The 17,286-nt window shown below is 41.4% G+C and overlaps 1 protein-coding gene across 1 annotated transcript in view; it reads right to left on the bottom strand.

Annotated features, from left to right (window-relative positions):
• The window catches only part of LOC115111332 (unconventional myosin-Ih-like), a 22,629-nt gene extending 5,343 nt beyond the window's left edge, over positions 1-17,286 (bottom strand). The window contains exons 1-21 of the mRNA XM_029637266.2: positions 17,125-17,286; positions 16,790-16,905; positions 16,284-16,482; positions 13,448-13,528; positions 13,149-13,328; positions 12,963-13,061; positions 12,651-12,764; positions 12,470-12,541; positions 12,171-12,290; positions 12,004-12,071; positions 9,936-10,041; positions 9,631-9,711; positions 9,386-9,477; positions 3,983-4,077; positions 3,788-3,834; positions 3,470-3,550; positions 3,033-3,138; positions 2,726-2,843; positions 2,331-2,444; positions 2,173-2,249; positions 2,023-2,091 (exon numbers count right to left, since the gene is read on the bottom strand). Of these exons, the coding sequence (XP_029493126.2) occupies positions 2,023-2,091; positions 2,173-2,249; positions 2,331-2,444; positions 2,726-2,843; positions 3,033-3,138; positions 3,470-3,550; positions 3,788-3,834; positions 3,983-4,077; positions 9,386-9,477; positions 9,631-9,711; positions 9,936-10,041; positions 12,004-12,071; positions 12,171-12,290; positions 12,470-12,541; positions 12,651-12,764; positions 12,963-13,061; positions 13,149-13,328; positions 13,448-13,528; positions 16,284-16,482; positions 16,790-16,905; positions 17,125-17,250 (2,161 nt within the window). The 5' untranslated portion in view covers positions 17,251-17,286. The remainder of the gene's footprint in view (positions 1-2,022; positions 2,092-2,172; positions 2,250-2,330; positions 2,445-2,725; positions 2,844-3,032; positions 3,139-3,469; positions 3,551-3,787; positions 3,835-3,982; positions 4,078-9,385; positions 9,478-9,630; positions 9,712-9,935; positions 10,042-12,003; positions 12,072-12,170; positions 12,291-12,469; positions 12,542-12,650; positions 12,765-12,962; positions 13,062-13,148; positions 13,329-13,447; positions 13,529-16,283; positions 16,483-16,789; positions 16,906-17,124) is intronic.

Below are 17,286 nucleotides of genomic sequence, written 5' to 3'. Positions count from 1 at the left end.
GGTTTGCATGGCCAGTGACATAAATATGTACTGTATCTTGCCTACTATGTTTCTGCTCTCCAAAAAGGCACACGGTTTATCCTGTCATGTTACACACATTATGATATCTATGCCATTTAGCAGATGATTTTATCCAAAGCGACTTAGACATGCATCCAAACATTTGTCTACATACAGTGCCTATGGAAAGTATTCAGACCCCTTGACTTTTTCCACATTTTCTTACATTGCAGCTTTATTCTACCAAATAGTTGTTTTCCTCAATCTACACACAATAACCCATAATGACAAAGCAAAAACAGGTTAAGACATGTTATGTAATTTATAAGAAATAAACCAACTGAAATATGATTTTCATATAAGTATTCAGAACCTTTACTCAGTACTTTGTTGAAGCACCTTTGGCAGTGATTACAGCATTGAGTCTTCCTGGGTATGACGCTACAAACTTGGCAAACCTATAGTTGAGGAGTTTCTCCTGATTCTTCATTGTCATTGTCTTGTTGGAAGGGGAACCTTCACCCCAGTCTGAGGTCCCGAGTGCTCTGGAGCAGGTTTTCATCAAATATCTTTCTAGTGGAGTGGAGAAGGTGGAAAGTTAAGTTCCTTGGCATACACATCACTGACACTGAAATGGTCCACCCACACAGACAGAGTGGTGAAGAAGGCTCGACAGCTCCTCAAACTTCTGGAGGCTTAAGAAATTTGGCTTGTCACCTAAAACACTCACAAACTTTTACAGATGCACAATCGAGAGCATCCTGTCGGGCTGTATCACCGCCTGGTACGACAACTGTTCTGCCCACAACCACAAGACTCCCCAGAGGGTAGTACGTTCTGCACAACGCATCACCGGGGGGGCAAACTACCTGCCCTCCAGGACACCTACAGCACCTGATGTCACAGGAAGGCCGAAAAGATCAAGGACAACAACCACCCGAGCCACTGCCTGTTCACCCTGCTATCATCCAGAAGGCGAGGTCAGTACAGGTGCATCAAAGCTGGGACTGAGAGACTGAAAAACAGCTTCTATCTCAAGGCCATCAGACTGTTAAACAGCCATCACTAACATAGAGTGGCTGCTGCCAACATACAGGCTCAAATCTCTGGCCACTTGAATACATTTAATAAATGGATTTAATAAAGGTATCACTAGTCACTTTAAATAACGCCACTTTAATAATGTCGAAATATCCTACATTTCTCATCTCATATGTACTGTGTATACTATATTCTATACCATCTACTGCATCTTGCATATGCCGCACGGCCATTGCTCATCCATAACTTTATATGTATATACTCTTATTCATCCCTTCACAATTGTGTGTATAAGGTAGTTGTTGTGAATTTGTTAGATTTATTGCTAAATATTACTGCACTGTCAGAACTAGAAGCACAAGCATTCCGCTACACTGCTAACCATGTGTATGTGACCAATGAAATTTGATTTGACCTTCAATGCTGTAGACATTTTTTGGTACTCTTCTCCAGATCTGTGCCTCGACACAATCCTGTCTCGGAGCTCGACGGACAATTCCTTGGACCTCATGGCTTGGTTTTTGCTCTGACATGCGCAGTGTCAACTGTGGGATCTTATATTGACAGGTGTGCCTTTCCAAATCATGTCCAATCAATTGAATTTACCACAGGTGGACTCCAAGTTGTAGAAACATCTCAAGGATGATCAATGGAAACAGGATGCACCGGAGTTCAATTTCAAGTCTCAAAGCAAAGGGTAATTATTTTTATACATTTACAGAAAATTCTAAAAACTTGTTTTTGCTTTGTCATTATGGGGCATTGTGTGTAGATTGCTTAGGATTTTTATGTATTTAATACATTTTAGAATAAGGCTGTAACGTAACAAAATGTGTGAAAAAGTCAAGGGGTCTGAACACTTTCTGAAGGCACTGAATCAGTGGTCCTGGAAATCGAATCCACTATCCTGGTGTTGCAAGTGCCATGCTCTTCCAACTGAGCTACAGAGGACCACATCCATGTAGCTTTCCTGTCACTTACCAGCTTCTTTCTGTCTTCTGAATTCTCCTTTTTGCCGGTATCCCTTGTACTGGGCCTGAATCCTTGATGCTGTAATATCCATTAATAATATTGAAATCTCTATGCAAATCAATAAAATCTCTTGATTTCTCTTAGCTTTCATGCCCTTACCAAGTTTATGTTTGCAGACCTCGAAGGCATCTTCTGTGGAAAAAAGTGTCCTGGGGTGGCGGATAAATATCTTGGTTCTAGAGGGAAATTGAAAAGTAACAGAGATTTGTAAGAACCAATCTAGTGGAGGAGAAATTAGTTGCCCAAACTGCTCTCACCTGCCCATTTTGTACTCATCTGGCAGGTATCCCAGGTGCTGCACCAGCACTTCCACTCCTTCTGCAGCCACTCCTCTCCAATGGGGCCAGGTGGCTGGGCATAGGGGCTTGTATCTGGAGGTGGATCACACATCACCTCATTGTCCTAGATGTACAGTATTTGGAATGCCTGTAATGCCTGTGCTTGTTTGTGTTAAAATGCAACACAACGTTCCCCGAGGGGACAGAATAAAGAAATTAATTAATTATTTGATATCAACAGCTCAAGTAAAGGCAAAATCTCTCAAAGATTCTAGTCAAATCATTTGCCGATGAAGCCTAATGTTATAAGGAAAATATTGTTTCTACAAAGTAATCAATGTGGTCTACTAAAGCAACAAGTTCTGTTGGCCTACCTCTGCAGAAACAACTCATAGCGGCGTCGGTATGCAAAACCTGCCCGTCTGACCCTAAGGTGTTCCATCAGCCCCAGGTACTTCACTTGGTGCCGAACCAGCACGTCGTCAAAACGACCTGTAGCATGAGTGTTTGTGTACGTGCCAAAAAAAGAGGGGGAGAAAAAGACACAAAGGGGAAAAAGAGAGAGAGAGAGAGAATGAAGGAGAAATTGCTTCATAAAACACAGTTGACAGATTGAAGTTTGGAAGTACCACCAGCTGGTGATGATATTGTGCACGTGGCGGAGGTCAGAGGGTCTCTCACCTGGCTGTTTGGACTCGTTGGATTTGAGGCAGCGCACATACCAGGGTTCCTTAGACATGAGGATGTCTGTCAGTCCCAGCAGACTGCTCTTAAACTGGCTAGCAACCTACAGAGAAACAGGCCTGGGATCAGTTGTAGAGTCCCCCAACAGTTTATCTGTCAAATACATATGGATGATGGACCACAACAGGCTGCCAGTGACAGAGGTAAATGACGATCAAATGCTGCATAAGGGGACAATAAATAATCCAATATAAACACAGAGACATCTATTACTTTTATCAGTTGTCTGTCATTCTGAAAACGGTGTGTTCCTATCCAGCTATACTGTACAACATGTTATACTATTGAGGCAGTGTACAAGTAAAAGAAAACTGTCATTGTGACTTCAGGGGGACAGATGGAAAAGTGGTGGGGAAAACTTGGTGAGCTCTCACCGTCTCTGGTCGCCGCCTGCTATCTGACTCTGTGGAAGCAAAGCACTCTCTGACTATGGCATTTTTTGACTGCCGCATCACCTGTGTACAGACATACACACACACACACACACACACACACAGTGGATACTCAAAACCAATTGGGCAAATTCACTGCATTCCCCTCCTCTTGTATTATTTACAGAACTTCAACAGGAGTAAATAATTAAGGAACCAATTGAAAAGAGTCCCATTCTCTACCCCCCCTCCCTTCCTTCCTCCCCTCCTTCCTTCCTCCCCTGTCTCACATAATCCATCAGTAGAAACCTGCAGACTTACATCTTTGATGTTTCTGTATAACATGTCATTGTTTTTGTCGATGAACCCTGGGATGACACAAACAACAACATGCGAGAAAGAGTGGTGAGTGAGAAGGGACGTAAGAGTGGCAGTGAAATCTACTAGTAGGACATGTAGGGACATTGAGGAGCAGGGTAATGCCACCATTGGGCCTGAGACCATGGGATACCTTACCCACAACGCCATAGGTGACCTCCCCAGCATAATGCAGAAGGCGAAAGTCGCCCCGATCCAGCGTCTTACGTATCTTCTTGTCAGACAACTTGTGCCTGCAGTCAATGGGACAGAGAGAGAGAGAGAGAAATACAGTGGGGCAAAAAAGTATTTAGTCAGCAACCAATTGTGCAAGTTCTCCCACTTAAAAAGATGAGAGAGGCCTGTAATTTTCATCATTGATACACTTCAACTACGACAGAGAGTTGAGAGAAGAAAAAAATCCAGAAAATCACATTGTAGGATTTTTTTTATTTATTTATTTGCAAATTATGGTGGAAAATAAGTATTTGGTCACCTACAAACAAGCAAGATTTCTGGCTCTCACAAACCTGCTACTTCTTCTTTAAGAGGCTACTCTGTCCTCCACTCGTTACCTGTATTAATGGCACCTGTTTGAACTTGTTATCAGTATAAAAGACACCTGTCCACAACCTCAAACAGTCACACTCCAAACTCCACTATGGCCAAGACCAAAGAGCTGTCAAAGGACACCAGAAACAAAATTGTAGACCTGCACCAGGCTGGGAAGACTGAATCTGCAATAGGTAAGCAGCTTGGTTTGAAGAAATCAACTGTGGGAGCAATTATTAGGAAATGGAAGACATACAAGACCACTGATAATCTCCCTCGATCTGGGGCTCCACGCAAGATCTCACCCCGTGGGGTCAAAATGATCACAAGAACGGTGAGCAAAAATCCCAGTACCACACGGGGGGACCTAGTGAATGACCTGCAGAGAGCTGGGACCAAAGTAACAAAGCCTACCATCAGTAACACACTACGCTGCCAGGGACTCAAATCCTGCAGTGCCAGACGTGTCCCCCTGCTTAAGCCAGTACATGTCCAGGCCCGTCTGAAGTTTGCTAGAGAGCATTTGGATGATCCAGAAGAAGACTGGGAGAATGTCATATGATCAGATGAAACCAAAATATAACTTTTTGGTAAAAACTCAACTCGTCGTGTTTGGAGGACAAAGAATGCTGAGTTGCATCCAAAGAACACCATACCTACTGTGAAGCATGGGGGTGGAAACATCATGCTTTGGGGCTGTTTTTCTGCAAATCAAATCGAATCAAATGTATTTATATAGCCCTTCGTACATCAGCTGATATCTCAAAGTGCTGTACAGAAACCCAGCCTAAAACCCCAAACAGCAAGCAATGCAGGTGTAGAAGCACGGGACCAGGACGACTGATCCGTGTAAAGGAAAGAATGAATGGGGCCATGTATCGTGAGATTTTGAGTGAAAACCTCCTTCCATCAGCAAGGGCATTGAAGATGAAACGTGGCTGGGTCTTTCAGCATGACAATGATCCCAAACATGCCACCCGGGCAACGAAGGAGTGGCTTCGTAAGAAGCATTTCAAGGTCCTGCAGTGGCCTAGCCAGTCTCCAGATTTCAACCCCATAGAAAATCTTTGGAGGGAGTTGAAAGTACGTGTTGCCCAGCAACAGCCCCAAAACATCACTGCTCTAGAGGAGATCTGCATGGAGGAATGGGCCAAAATACCAGCAGCAGTGTGTGAACACCTTGTGAAGACTTACAGAAAATGTTTGACCTCTGTCATTGCCAATAAAGGGTATATAACAAAGTATTGAGATAAACTTTTGTTATTGACCAAATACTTATTTTCCACCATAATTTGCAAAGAAATTCATTCAAAATCCTACAATGTGATTTTCTGGATTTTTTTTCTAATTTTGTCTGTCATAGTTGAAGTGTACCTATGATGAAAATTACAGGCCTCTCTCATATTTTTAAGTTGGAGAACTTGCACAATTGGTGGCTGACTAAATACTTTTTTGCCCCACTGTACATTTAAACTCAGTTTTTCTGACATTCAATCCGAGTAAAAATGCCCTGTTTTAGGCCAGTTAGATCACCACTTTATTTTAAGAATGTGAAATCTCAGAATAATAGTAGAGGGAATGATTTATTGCAGCTTTTATTTCTTTCATCACATTCCCAGTGGGTCAGAAGTTTACATACACTCAATTAGTATTTCCTTTAAATTGTTTAACTTGGGTCAAATGTTTCGGGCAGCCTTCCACAAGCTTCCAACAATAAGTCTGGTGAATTTTGGCCCATTCTTCCTGACAGAGCTGGTGTAACTGAGTCAGGTTTGTAGGCCTCCTTGCTCGCACACGCTTTATCAGTTCTGCCCACAAATGTTCTATGGGATTGAGGTCAGGGCTTTGTGATGGCCACTCCAATACCTTGACTTTGTTGTCCTTAAGCCATTTTGCCATAACTTTGGAAGTATCCTTTGGGTCATTTGCAACCAAGCTTTAACTTCCTGACTGATGTCTTGAGATGTTGCTTCAATATATCCACATAATTTTCCTACCTCATGATGCCATCTATTTTGTGAAGTGCACCAGTCCCTCCTGCAGCAAAGCACCCCCACAACATAATGCAGCCACCCCCGTGATTCACGGTTGGAATAGTGTTCTTCGGCCTGCAAGCCTCCCCATTTTCCTCCAAACATAACGATGGTCATTATGGCCAAACAGTTCCATTTTTGTTTCATCAGACCAGAGGAATTTCTCCAAAAAGTACAATCTTTGCCCCATGTGCAGTTGCAAATCGTAGTCTGGCTTTTTCATGGCGGTTTGGAGCAGTGGCTTCTTCCTTGCTGAGCAGCCTTTCAGGTTATATCGATATAGGACTCGTTTTACTTTGGATATAGATCATTTTGTACCCGTTTCCTCCAGCATCTTCACAAATCTTCCTTTGCTGTTGTTCTGGGATTGATTTGCACTTTTCGCACCAAAGTACGTTCACCTCTAGGAGACAGAATGCATCTCCTTCCTGAGCAGTATGACGGCTGCGTGGTTCCATGGTGTTTATAATTGCGTACTATTGTTCGTACAAATGAACGTGGTACTTTCAGGCGTTTGGAAATTGCTTCCAAGGATGAATCCATTTTTTTCTGAGGTCTTGGCTGATTTTTAAAAAATGTTTACATGATATCAAGCAAAGAGGCACTGAGTTTGAAGGTAGACCTTGAAATACATCCACATGTACACCTCCAATTGACTCAAATGATGTCAATTAGTCTATCAATTTGTAAGTCGCTCTGGATAAGAGCGTCTGCTAAATGACTTAAATGTAAATGTAAATGTATCAGAAGCTTCTAAAGCCATAACATCATTTTCTGGAATTTTCCAAGCTGTTTAAAGGCACAGTCAACTTAGTGTATGTTAACTTCTGACTCACTGGAATTGTGATACAGTGAATTATATGTGAAATAATCTGTCTGTAAACAATTGTTGGAAAAATTACTTGTGTCATGCACAAAGTAGATGTCCTAACCAACTTGCCAAAACTATAGTTTGTTAACAAGAAATTTGTGGAGTGGTTGAAAAACTAGTTTTAATGACTCCAACCTAAGTGTATGTAACTTGTTAGAGAAGTGCTCCCACTGTGGGGATCAAATCAGCAGAAATGCTCAAGAGTGCCACCTTAGAGGTTGATAAACCTCAAACTTTCATTAAAATTGACATACAATATACTGAATTAAAGCTACACTCGTTGTGAATCTATCAACCAAGTCAGATTTGTAAAATGCTTTTCGGGGAACGCATGAGAAGCTATTATCTGATAGCATGTAACACCACAAAAGACCCGCAGGGGACGTAAACAAAATAATTAGCATATTCGGCGCTACACAAACCGCACAATAAAATAGAAAACATTCATTACCTTTGACCATCTTCTTTGTTGGCACTCCTATATGTCCCATAATCACTATTGGGTCTTTTTTTCGATTAAATCGGTCCATATATAGCCTAGATATCGTTATATGTAGACTGTGTGATCAACGAAAAAAAAACAGCATTTCATAACGTAACGTCATTTTTTTTAATTCAAAAAGTCGACGATAAACTTTCACAAAACACTTCGAAATACTTTTGTAATGCAACTTTAGGTATTAGTACACGTTAATAAGCGATAAAAATCATCAAGAGGCGATGTGAAAAGATTAGCTTGTCTGTGGAAAAATTGCTGTCTTGAAAAAGTCGAACCAAAATCTGGGCGGGGACAGTAGGAAAGGAGTTCCTTTGTTTCGGTTAGACCAAGAATCAATTGCGCAACAAATGACGTGACTCTAGACAAGCTGGGGAAGCTGTAGCCAATGAAAACTCGGCTCTATGTAATTCTGTTCGCTTTTAACAATTGCCTGTCGTCGCGGAAGAATATATTTTTCCATTTTCAGTGAACAGATTTTCATGCACTATTCAACGAAATGCACGTTCTGTAAATGGCACAGGCGTGATTTAAACAGTTTTGGAAACGTCTGAGTGTTTCCTATCCACACACACTAATCATATGCATGTACTATATTCCTGGCATGAATAGCAGGGCGCTGAAATGTTGCGCGATTTTTAAAGGCACAGTCAACTTAGTGTATGTTAACTTCTGACTCACTGGAATTGTGATACAGTGAATTATATGTGAAATAATCTGTTTGTAAACAATTGTTGGAAAAATTACTTGTGTCATGCACAAAGTAGATGTCCTAACCAACTTGCCAAAACTATAGTTTGTTAACAAGAAATTTGTGGAGTGGTTGAAAAACTAGTTTTAATGACTCCAACCTAAGTGTATGTAACCTTCCGACTTCAACTGTATATTTTGGTCTCAAGGTGCAACTTTGAAAATTTGTTTGTGCATCAGCCATTTTTATTTTGTCAGTCACTCAATTAGCCATGTCAGCTAACAATCTTTAGATCGGTAAGTTAGGCTAGCTAGTTATCTTGGCCGAATAGTGACCGGGCACACAGGGCACGTGCCCAGGGCCCCTGACCTCTAGGGGGCCCCCAATGATTTTGTTAGTCACTCTCACTCAGATATCATTAACATGGCATACTGTAAGTCATGGCAAAATGGTTAGAATTTCTGGAAATTAGCTGTGAAACTAAAAACATTCTCTCCACCTCATGGCAAAATGGTTAGAATTTCTGGAAATTAGCTGTGAAACAGGTGTATTTTTTGCACCATGGCAAAATGAGTAGAATTATATGAAATTTGTTGTGAAAATTAAAAATGTTCTCTACCTCATGGCAAAGTGTACAGCTGCAAAAAAATGTAAAATAGCAACATTTTCTATCCACCCCATGGCAAAGTGTGTGGAATTTCAGGAAATTAACTTTAAAATGAAATGTTCTCTCTCTGCCGTCAAGAAGGGAGCTACCAAAATGTTTTGCCTGTGAGGTGGGGGTGGTTAGGGATTTGAACTTAAGTGATAAGGGAGGTAGAAGTAACGCTGTTGTATATCCGTGAGAAAGGTTGTGTGTGGTCAACATGTACATATGCAGGACTGTGGTTCGGGGAGCGAGGGAGATAGCTGAACTCACGTGATGAAATGAGGGTGACTGCCCATTTTCTCCTCAAGCTTCTCCAGAAATGTGAAGTCAGTGGCCTCTCCAGGCCTCAGGCATTCTTCATCCTGAGAAAGCAACAAGATCATCCCTTTCATTTCAGCCTATGTCCTTCCCAAGAGCAATAGGATGCATCATGTTACTAATTTACTCTATGGGTTGAGTTCTGATCAAAAGTAGTGCACTAGATAGGGAATAGGGTTCCATTTGTGTGTCCTCACCAGTACTGAAATGATGCCCCGGTGTTTCTCCTCCACTAAGTCACAGATAATCTTATTGTTGAAGAACTGCACAGGCTCCCACTGAAGACGAAAGGAAATATGTGATGGGAAGATATGTGAGTTACGGGAATACTACCTAAGCTAAATTCAGCATAAACACACAAGGCATTGCAGGATGCAACAGTAACTATAACACCAAAGTAATACTATGACAAGGTACAAATGCCAATATTACACATGTTGACTAAATAGAACCGGATAGAATAGGATAGATAAATATCCGTGTGTGGAAAAATTATGTGTACCCCAATGCCCTCTGCCTCGTATTCCTCCTGCTCCGACTTCAAGGTCAGCTGGATAAAAAGCTGCTGCAGTTTCTCGTTGCAGTAGTTTATACAGAACTGCTCAAAACTGGAATGGACATACAACAGATAACAATTGATGTGCACCTTAAAATGTAGCCCACCAGTTTTCTACAATTTACTGCACAACCTAGTTCCACCCAGAGCTATACAGTGCATTCGGGAAGTATTCAGACCCATTCCCCTTTTCCACATTTTGTTATGTAACAGACTTATTCTAAAATGGATTAAAGAAAAAAATGTTCTCATCAATCTACACAAAATATCATGTAATGACAAAGCAAAACCAGGTTTTTAGAAATTTTTGAAAATGTATTAAAAATAAAAAACAGAAATACCTTAACTTAATTATTCAGACGCTTTGATAAGAGACTCGAAATTGAGCTCAGGTGCATCCTGTTTCCATTGATCATCCTTGAGATGTTTCTACAAGTTGATTGGAGTCCACCTGTGGTAAATTCAATTGATTGGACATGATTTGGAAAGGCACACACCTGTCTATATAAGGTCCCACAGTTGATAGTGCATGTCAGAGCCAAAAACAAGCAATGAGGTTGAAGGAATTGTCCGTACAGCTCCGAGACAGGATAGTGTCGAGGCACAGAACTGGAGATGGGTACCAGAACATGTCTGCAGCATTGAAGATCCCCAAGAACACAGTGGCCTCCATCATTCTTAAATGGAAGAAGTTTGGAACCACCAAGATTATTCCTAGAGCTGGCCGCCCGGCTAAACTGAGCAATCGTGGGAGAAGGGCCTTGGTCAGGGAGGTGACCAAGAACCCAATAGTCACTCTGAGCTCTAGAGTTCCTCTGTGGAGATGGGAGAACCTTCCAGAAGGACAACCATCTCTGCAGCACTCCACCAATCAGGCCTTTATGGTAGAGTGGCCAGACGGAAGCCACTTCTCAGTGAAATAGCACATGACAGCCCACTTGGAGTTTACCAAAAGGCACCTAAAGACTCTCAACAAGATTGTCTGGTCTGATGAAACCAAGATTGGCCTGAATGCCAAGCGTCACGTCTGGAGGAAACCTGGCACCATCCCTACGGTGAAGCATGGTGGTGGCAGAATCATGCTGTGGGGATGTTTTTCAGCGACAGGGACTGGGAGACTAGTCAGGATCTAGGGAAAGATGAAAGAGGCAAAGTACAGAGAGATCCTTGATAAAAACCTGCTCTAGAGCGCTCAGGACCTCCGATTGGGGCGAAGGTTCAACGACCCTAAGCACACAGCCAAGACAACAGGAGTGGCTTTGGGACAAGTTTCGTAAGGTCCTTGAGTGGCCCAGCCAGAGCTGGGACTTGAACCCGATCGAACATCTCTGGAGAGACCTGAAAATAGCTGTGCAGTGACACTTTCCATCCAACCTGACAGAGCTTGAGAGTATCTGCAGAGAAGAGTGGGAGAAACTCCCCAAATACAGGTGTGCCAACCTTGTAGTGTCATACCCAAGAAGACTCAAGGCTGTAATCACTGCCAAAGGTACTTCAACAAAGTACAGAGTAGGGTCTGAATACTTATGTAAATGTAATATTTCAGTTTTTAATTTTTAATTCATTTGCAAAAATGTCTAAAATCCTGTTTTTCCTTTGTCATTACAGGGCATTGTGTGTAGATTGAGGGGAAAAAATATTTAATCAATTTTAGAACAAGGCTGTAAAGTAACAAAATGTGGAAAAAGTAAAGTGGTCTGAATACTTACCAAATGCACCGTATATATAGAGTTCGGACAACTTTTAAAACAGACGCAATGTTGATGCCATTGAGCTTTCAGTTGATCCATTCATGACAAGTATTTGGATTCTACTTTTAGTTCTAGAGGTTCAGTTTCATAGCTTTGTTCAAAATTAAGAAAATTCCATAAACTGCTATTGGTCATATTGCCCATGGGGAGCTAACATGGCTGCCATATGGAATTCTTTGATTATACTGTGTAATGTAAATGCATCAAAAAATGTGGAAACAACAATGTACTAACTCTAAATATATGGCTCTAGTTCCACCTACCTGTTGACATAGAAAACCTCAAAGCCATATATGTCAAGGAGACCAATAACCGTCTTCCTTGACGGTTCCTGTCAAAAAAGGTTTCAGGAAACAGTGGTCAGTCACACAGATCATCAGGGCTCCCGTTTCATCTTGACATGAGCTTGTCACTTACAGTATCTGCTAACCTTATTCTCCATGGAATCATTGATCTTATTGACCAGCCAGGTAAAGGTGCGTCCATAGATGGCTTTGGCCAGGGCATCTCTGGCATAGATGGCATGGTCCACTGTGAACGGGCTGAGCACCTGGATGGTGATTAAAAAAGGAAAACATTACATAATACCAAGCCTGACAAGAGTATGCAAATTCACATCTGATTGAAACAGCTGAAATCATGAATGAGAAAGAGTACTGGGTTTACCACTAGTAAGTGCAGTTAATTCATAATGAATGAATTCAGTCAGTCCCCTCCTCCCTCTCTCACCTCATCTGTTTTGGCCTCAATCTTCCTGTATGTCAGCCCCTCCTGCAGTACTTGAACGTTAATTCCCAGCAACTACAGATGATCACACGCAACACAAAGTCAGCAAAGTGTAGGCAGACTGTGGTCTCCAGGGCTTTGGCATGGTGTCGTTGCAGAGTGTCCAAGGAATAACAAGGCTTACTGTTGACACCCAGCGGAGTTCTGTGTTCTTGTTCAACGTGGCGTAGCCTTTGCTGTCTGCTTCAAACTGCACATTCCCTAAGTGGAGGACGCTTGCTATGATCCCAAATAGGTGCTGCAGAGAATGCAGACATGTGAGGGATAGGGTTAGAATGGTGGCTGGCTGTGTGTAAGCAGCTCCCCTCACACACACATATACACAAAGCAAAAGTATGTGCAGCCTAGTACTGCACAGTATATTTCAATAAGATATACAGCTCATTTGAATGTCATCACAAAAGCTGTTTCCACAAACAGTGTGACAGCAACTCACTTGTATATCACTCTCGTCAAAGTCGATGACGGACAGGGCGTTTCTCACCGTCTTCCAGTCGTTCTTGTCATTGATCGAAGTCACATTGGCACACTCGTCCTGTTTGAGAGAGGGAGTTGCCATTATAGAGTGGCAGTTAGCCTAGCCCTAGATAGCCAATCAATCGACCACAGTGGTTGCCCATACTTGCACCAAGTAACTGTAGTGCTGGCAGTTGCTCTCAAGGCCTAACTGATGCAGCAGGTCTTCCTCCCCTCCCTCCACCAGCTGGTAGAATATGTGGAAGTTCCTCTCTCCGTGGTTCTGGTGGACCACTCGGGACTTCTCCAGCAGGTAGCTCAGGATATGGCCCCCCACGGCATCCCCCTGGAGGGTAAATGTGATCAATTATCAATTAGCCTCAATTAACTGCTTACCAGACCTGGACCTGAATTCACAAATCGTCTCAAAGTAGGAGTGGTGACCTGGGAAACATCATTTCTTACCTGGATGTCAAACTGGATATCCATGTACTTTCCAAAGCGACTAGAGTTGTCATTCTTCAGTGTTTTGGCATTGCCGAAAGCCTGTTGGGAAACACTGAGGCATTAATCAATGAGAGATTTACTACTGGGTCGTTCCACGAAATGAGTCCCTTTTGGGTAGTGTAACTTGGTAAAAAAAACACTTTTCATTTCATCTAACATTGATGTTCAACTAAATAAAAAATAAATAATCTGATCTCAAGAGGTTATAAAAAAAGACTATAGTAAGTACCTATTAAGTGCCAAATAAAGTAACAGGGTTGATGATTTAATCTTAAATCAGTCATAAATCCCCTCGTGACAGGGAGAATGGAAGCTTGTTGTTTGCAACAGGGAGGGGCAATTGAATGCAAGCTTCTAAAAATTATAATTAAAAAAATAACATTCTAGCCTGTCTATGTATAGGTAACACGGTTAACGTGTTATGCTAGAACTACACCCCAAAATGTCCATAAAGAGTAGAACCAGTTCACCTGCTTTTACATAAAGAGTAGAACCAGTTCACCTGCTTTTACATAAAGAGTAGAACCAGTTCGTTCACCTGCTTTTACATAAAGAGTAGAGCTAGTTCACCTGCTTTTACATAAAGAGTAGAACCAGTTCGTTCACCTGCTTTTACATAAAGAGTAGAACCAGTTCGTTCACCTGCTTTTACATAAAGAGTAGAACCAGTTCGTTCACCTGCTTTTACATAAAGAGTAGAACTAGTTCGTTCACCTGCTTTTACATAAAGAGTAGAACCAGTTCGTTCACCTGCTTTTACATAAAGAGTAGAACCAGTTCGTTCACCTGCTTTTACATAAAGAGTAGAACCAGTTCGTTCACCTGCTTTTACATAAAGAGTAGAACCAGTTCGTTCACCTGCTTTTACATAAAGAGTAGAGCCAGTTCGTTCACCTGCTTTTACATAAAGAGTAGAACCAGTTTGTTCACCTGCTTTTACATAAAGAGTAGAACCAGTTCGTTCACCTGCTTTTACATAAAGAGTAGAACCAGTTCGTTCACCTGCTTTTACATAAAGAGTAGAGCCAGTTCACCTGCTTTTACATAAAGAGTAGAACCAGTTCGTTCACCTGCTTTTACATAAAGAGTAGAGCCAGTTCACCTGCTTTTACATAAAGAGTAGAACCAGTTCGTTCACCTGCTTTTACATAAAGAGTAGAGCTAGTTCACCTGCTTTTACATAAAGAGTAGAACCAGTTCGTTCACCTGCTTTTACATAAAGAGTAGAACCAGTTCGTTCACCTGCTTTTACATAAAGAGTAGAACCAGTTCGTTCACCTGCTTTTACATAAAGAGTAGAACCAGTTCATTCACCTGCTTTTACATAAAGAGTAGAACCAGTTCGTTCACCTGCTTTTACATAAAGAGTAGAACCAGTTCGTTCACCTGCTTTTACATAAAGAGTAGAACCAGTTCGTTCACCTGCTTTTACATAAAGAGTAGAACCAGTTCGTTCACCTGCTTTTACATAAAGAGTAGAGCCAGTTCACCTGCTTTTACATAAAGAGTAGAACCAGTTCGTTCACCTGCTTTTACATAAAGAGTAGAGCTAGTTCACCTGCTTTTACATAAAGAGTAGAACCAGTTCGTTCACCTGCTTTTACATAAAGAGTAGAACCAGTTCGTTCACCTGCTTTTACATAAAGAGTAGAACCAGTTCGTTCACCTGCTTTTACATAAAGAGTAGAACCAGTTCGTTCACCTGCTTTTACATAAAGAGTAGAACCAGTTTGTTCACCTGCTTTTACATAAAGAGTAGAACCAGTTCGTTCACCTGCTTTTACATAAAGAATAGAGCCAGTTTGTTCACCTGCTTTTACATAAAGAGTACAGCCAGTTTGTTCACCTGCTTTTACATAAAGAGTAGAGCCAGTTTGTTCACCTGCTTTTACATAAAGAGTAGAACCAGTTCGTTCACCTGCTTTTACATAAAGAGTAGAACCAGTTCACCTGCTTTTACATAAAGAGTAGAACCAGTTCACCTGCTTTTACATAAAGAGTAGAACCAGTTCGTTCACCTGCTTTTACATAAAGAGTAGAACCAGTTCGTTCGTTCACCTGCTTTTACATAAAGAGTAGAACCAGCTCATCTGCTTTTACATAAAGAGTAGAACCAGTTCGTTCACCTGCTTTTACATAAAGAGTAGAACCATCTCACCTGCTTTTACACTATGATTTGACTATTACGTGTTCAATGTTTCTTTTGGAAAAAAGTTTTTTAAAAGGAACAGTTTCACTATATTAAAACAAGAGTTCAGTTAACATAACAGGGTTGACCTTAAAATGAGGGACAGGTTTTGTTTTACCTTAAAATTAATCAACAATCACATTAAATAAATAATTATCCTCAGAAATGACTTTGTAAAAGCAACAAAATAACTAAGGCTTTACAGTGATGGTGAAATGTTGGAGAAATGTTGGTTGGACTTCAGAGAAGTCACAGAGTCCTGAATTTGGGTAATGTAGCAAGTCTTTATTCATATATAGGATATTTTTTATAATTAATTTTCCATGAGGTCTATTTAAAGTGCACTTCATTTAATTTAACAGGATTTTAAAACCCAATATTAAGGCCCAGTTCTTACTTAAAATATCAAAATGACTCATTTTGTGGAACGACCCTACTATGTGATCCAGGATGTGTGATAGCCTGGTCCCAGATCTATTTGTACTAAACAGCTATGATGACAATAAACATAGCACAACACAAATAGTGAGAGAACAGAAACAGATCTGGGACCAGATCTGACCAGATGTGTGATAATAGTGAGTGCTAAGAACAGTCCAATCAGACCTCTAGTACAGGGTTGGACACCAGCATCCGGTCCCTGACACTGTCCAGTAGGGTGGTACTGGGGCAGCTCACAGCATAGTACTGTAGGATCTTCTTGGAAGCCTCGGTCTTGCCGGCACCACTCTCCCCAGAGATGAGGATGAAGTGGTTGTTTGCCTCAGCCATCATGGTGTGGTAGGCATTGTCCGCCAGGGCATAACTTCAGAAAAATGGATTGTGTCAAGTGATATGTACATTTTGCATTCCACAATGAATCATTTGTACACGGATGCTGGGCCAATAAGGAATGAGAATAATGAAATAAAATCCTATATATTGTATATGCTGCTCCTGTGCTTTATTCCTGCACCCAGACAGACATCAGACAGCGATGTTGTATTAACATTGTATAACGTTGTACCGTGTATGAGCTTATACCGTGGATTGACATCTGACCTCATGAGTGACAAACAATACGATTTCAACATGCAGATAGACATGCACAAAAAATGATGTAACACACTCACATATGTGGTGGAAGCTCAAAAAAGTTGACGCCCATGTATATATCCATCTGTTTTTTACTGTAGATATCCAACTCCTTGTAGGGGTTCACAGACACTAGCAGAGTGCCTATATAGGTCTGCACAGGAAGAAACAACAGGTTTACAGTATATCTGTAAGTTGATAGTTCTTCAACATTCGCTAAAAATCCCAGAAAGTTGCTCATAATATATTTTTCCTTCAACTATTGCACCAAAATAGGATCTGCTCTTGGGTCTAAAATGATGGCGTCATTATACGTGATACTACATACTGTATAACATAATGTTGGTACTAAGTTAGCCACTTCCGAACTCACATAAATTAGGTCCTCACTGAAGCGTTTTTTCAGGTTGCCTAGGAAAGCAGTCTCGCTGGTATGGGTGTCCAACAGCACAAAGTCCTGGATCCCCACGCGGTCTCGGGCTGTCAGAGCCCCCTCCATGTCCAGCTGACCCTGGGCACCCTGTGCCTTATGCCC

Source organism: Oncorhynchus nerka, linkage group LG27 (genome assembly GCF_034236695.1).
Source record: "Oncorhynchus nerka isolate Pitt River linkage group LG27, Oner_Uvic_2.0, whole genome shotgun sequence".
Taxonomy (NCBI): domain Eukaryota; kingdom Metazoa; phylum Chordata; class Actinopteri; order Salmoniformes; family Salmonidae; genus Oncorhynchus; species Oncorhynchus nerka.
This window is presented reverse-complemented; position numbering and strand designations above follow the sequence as displayed.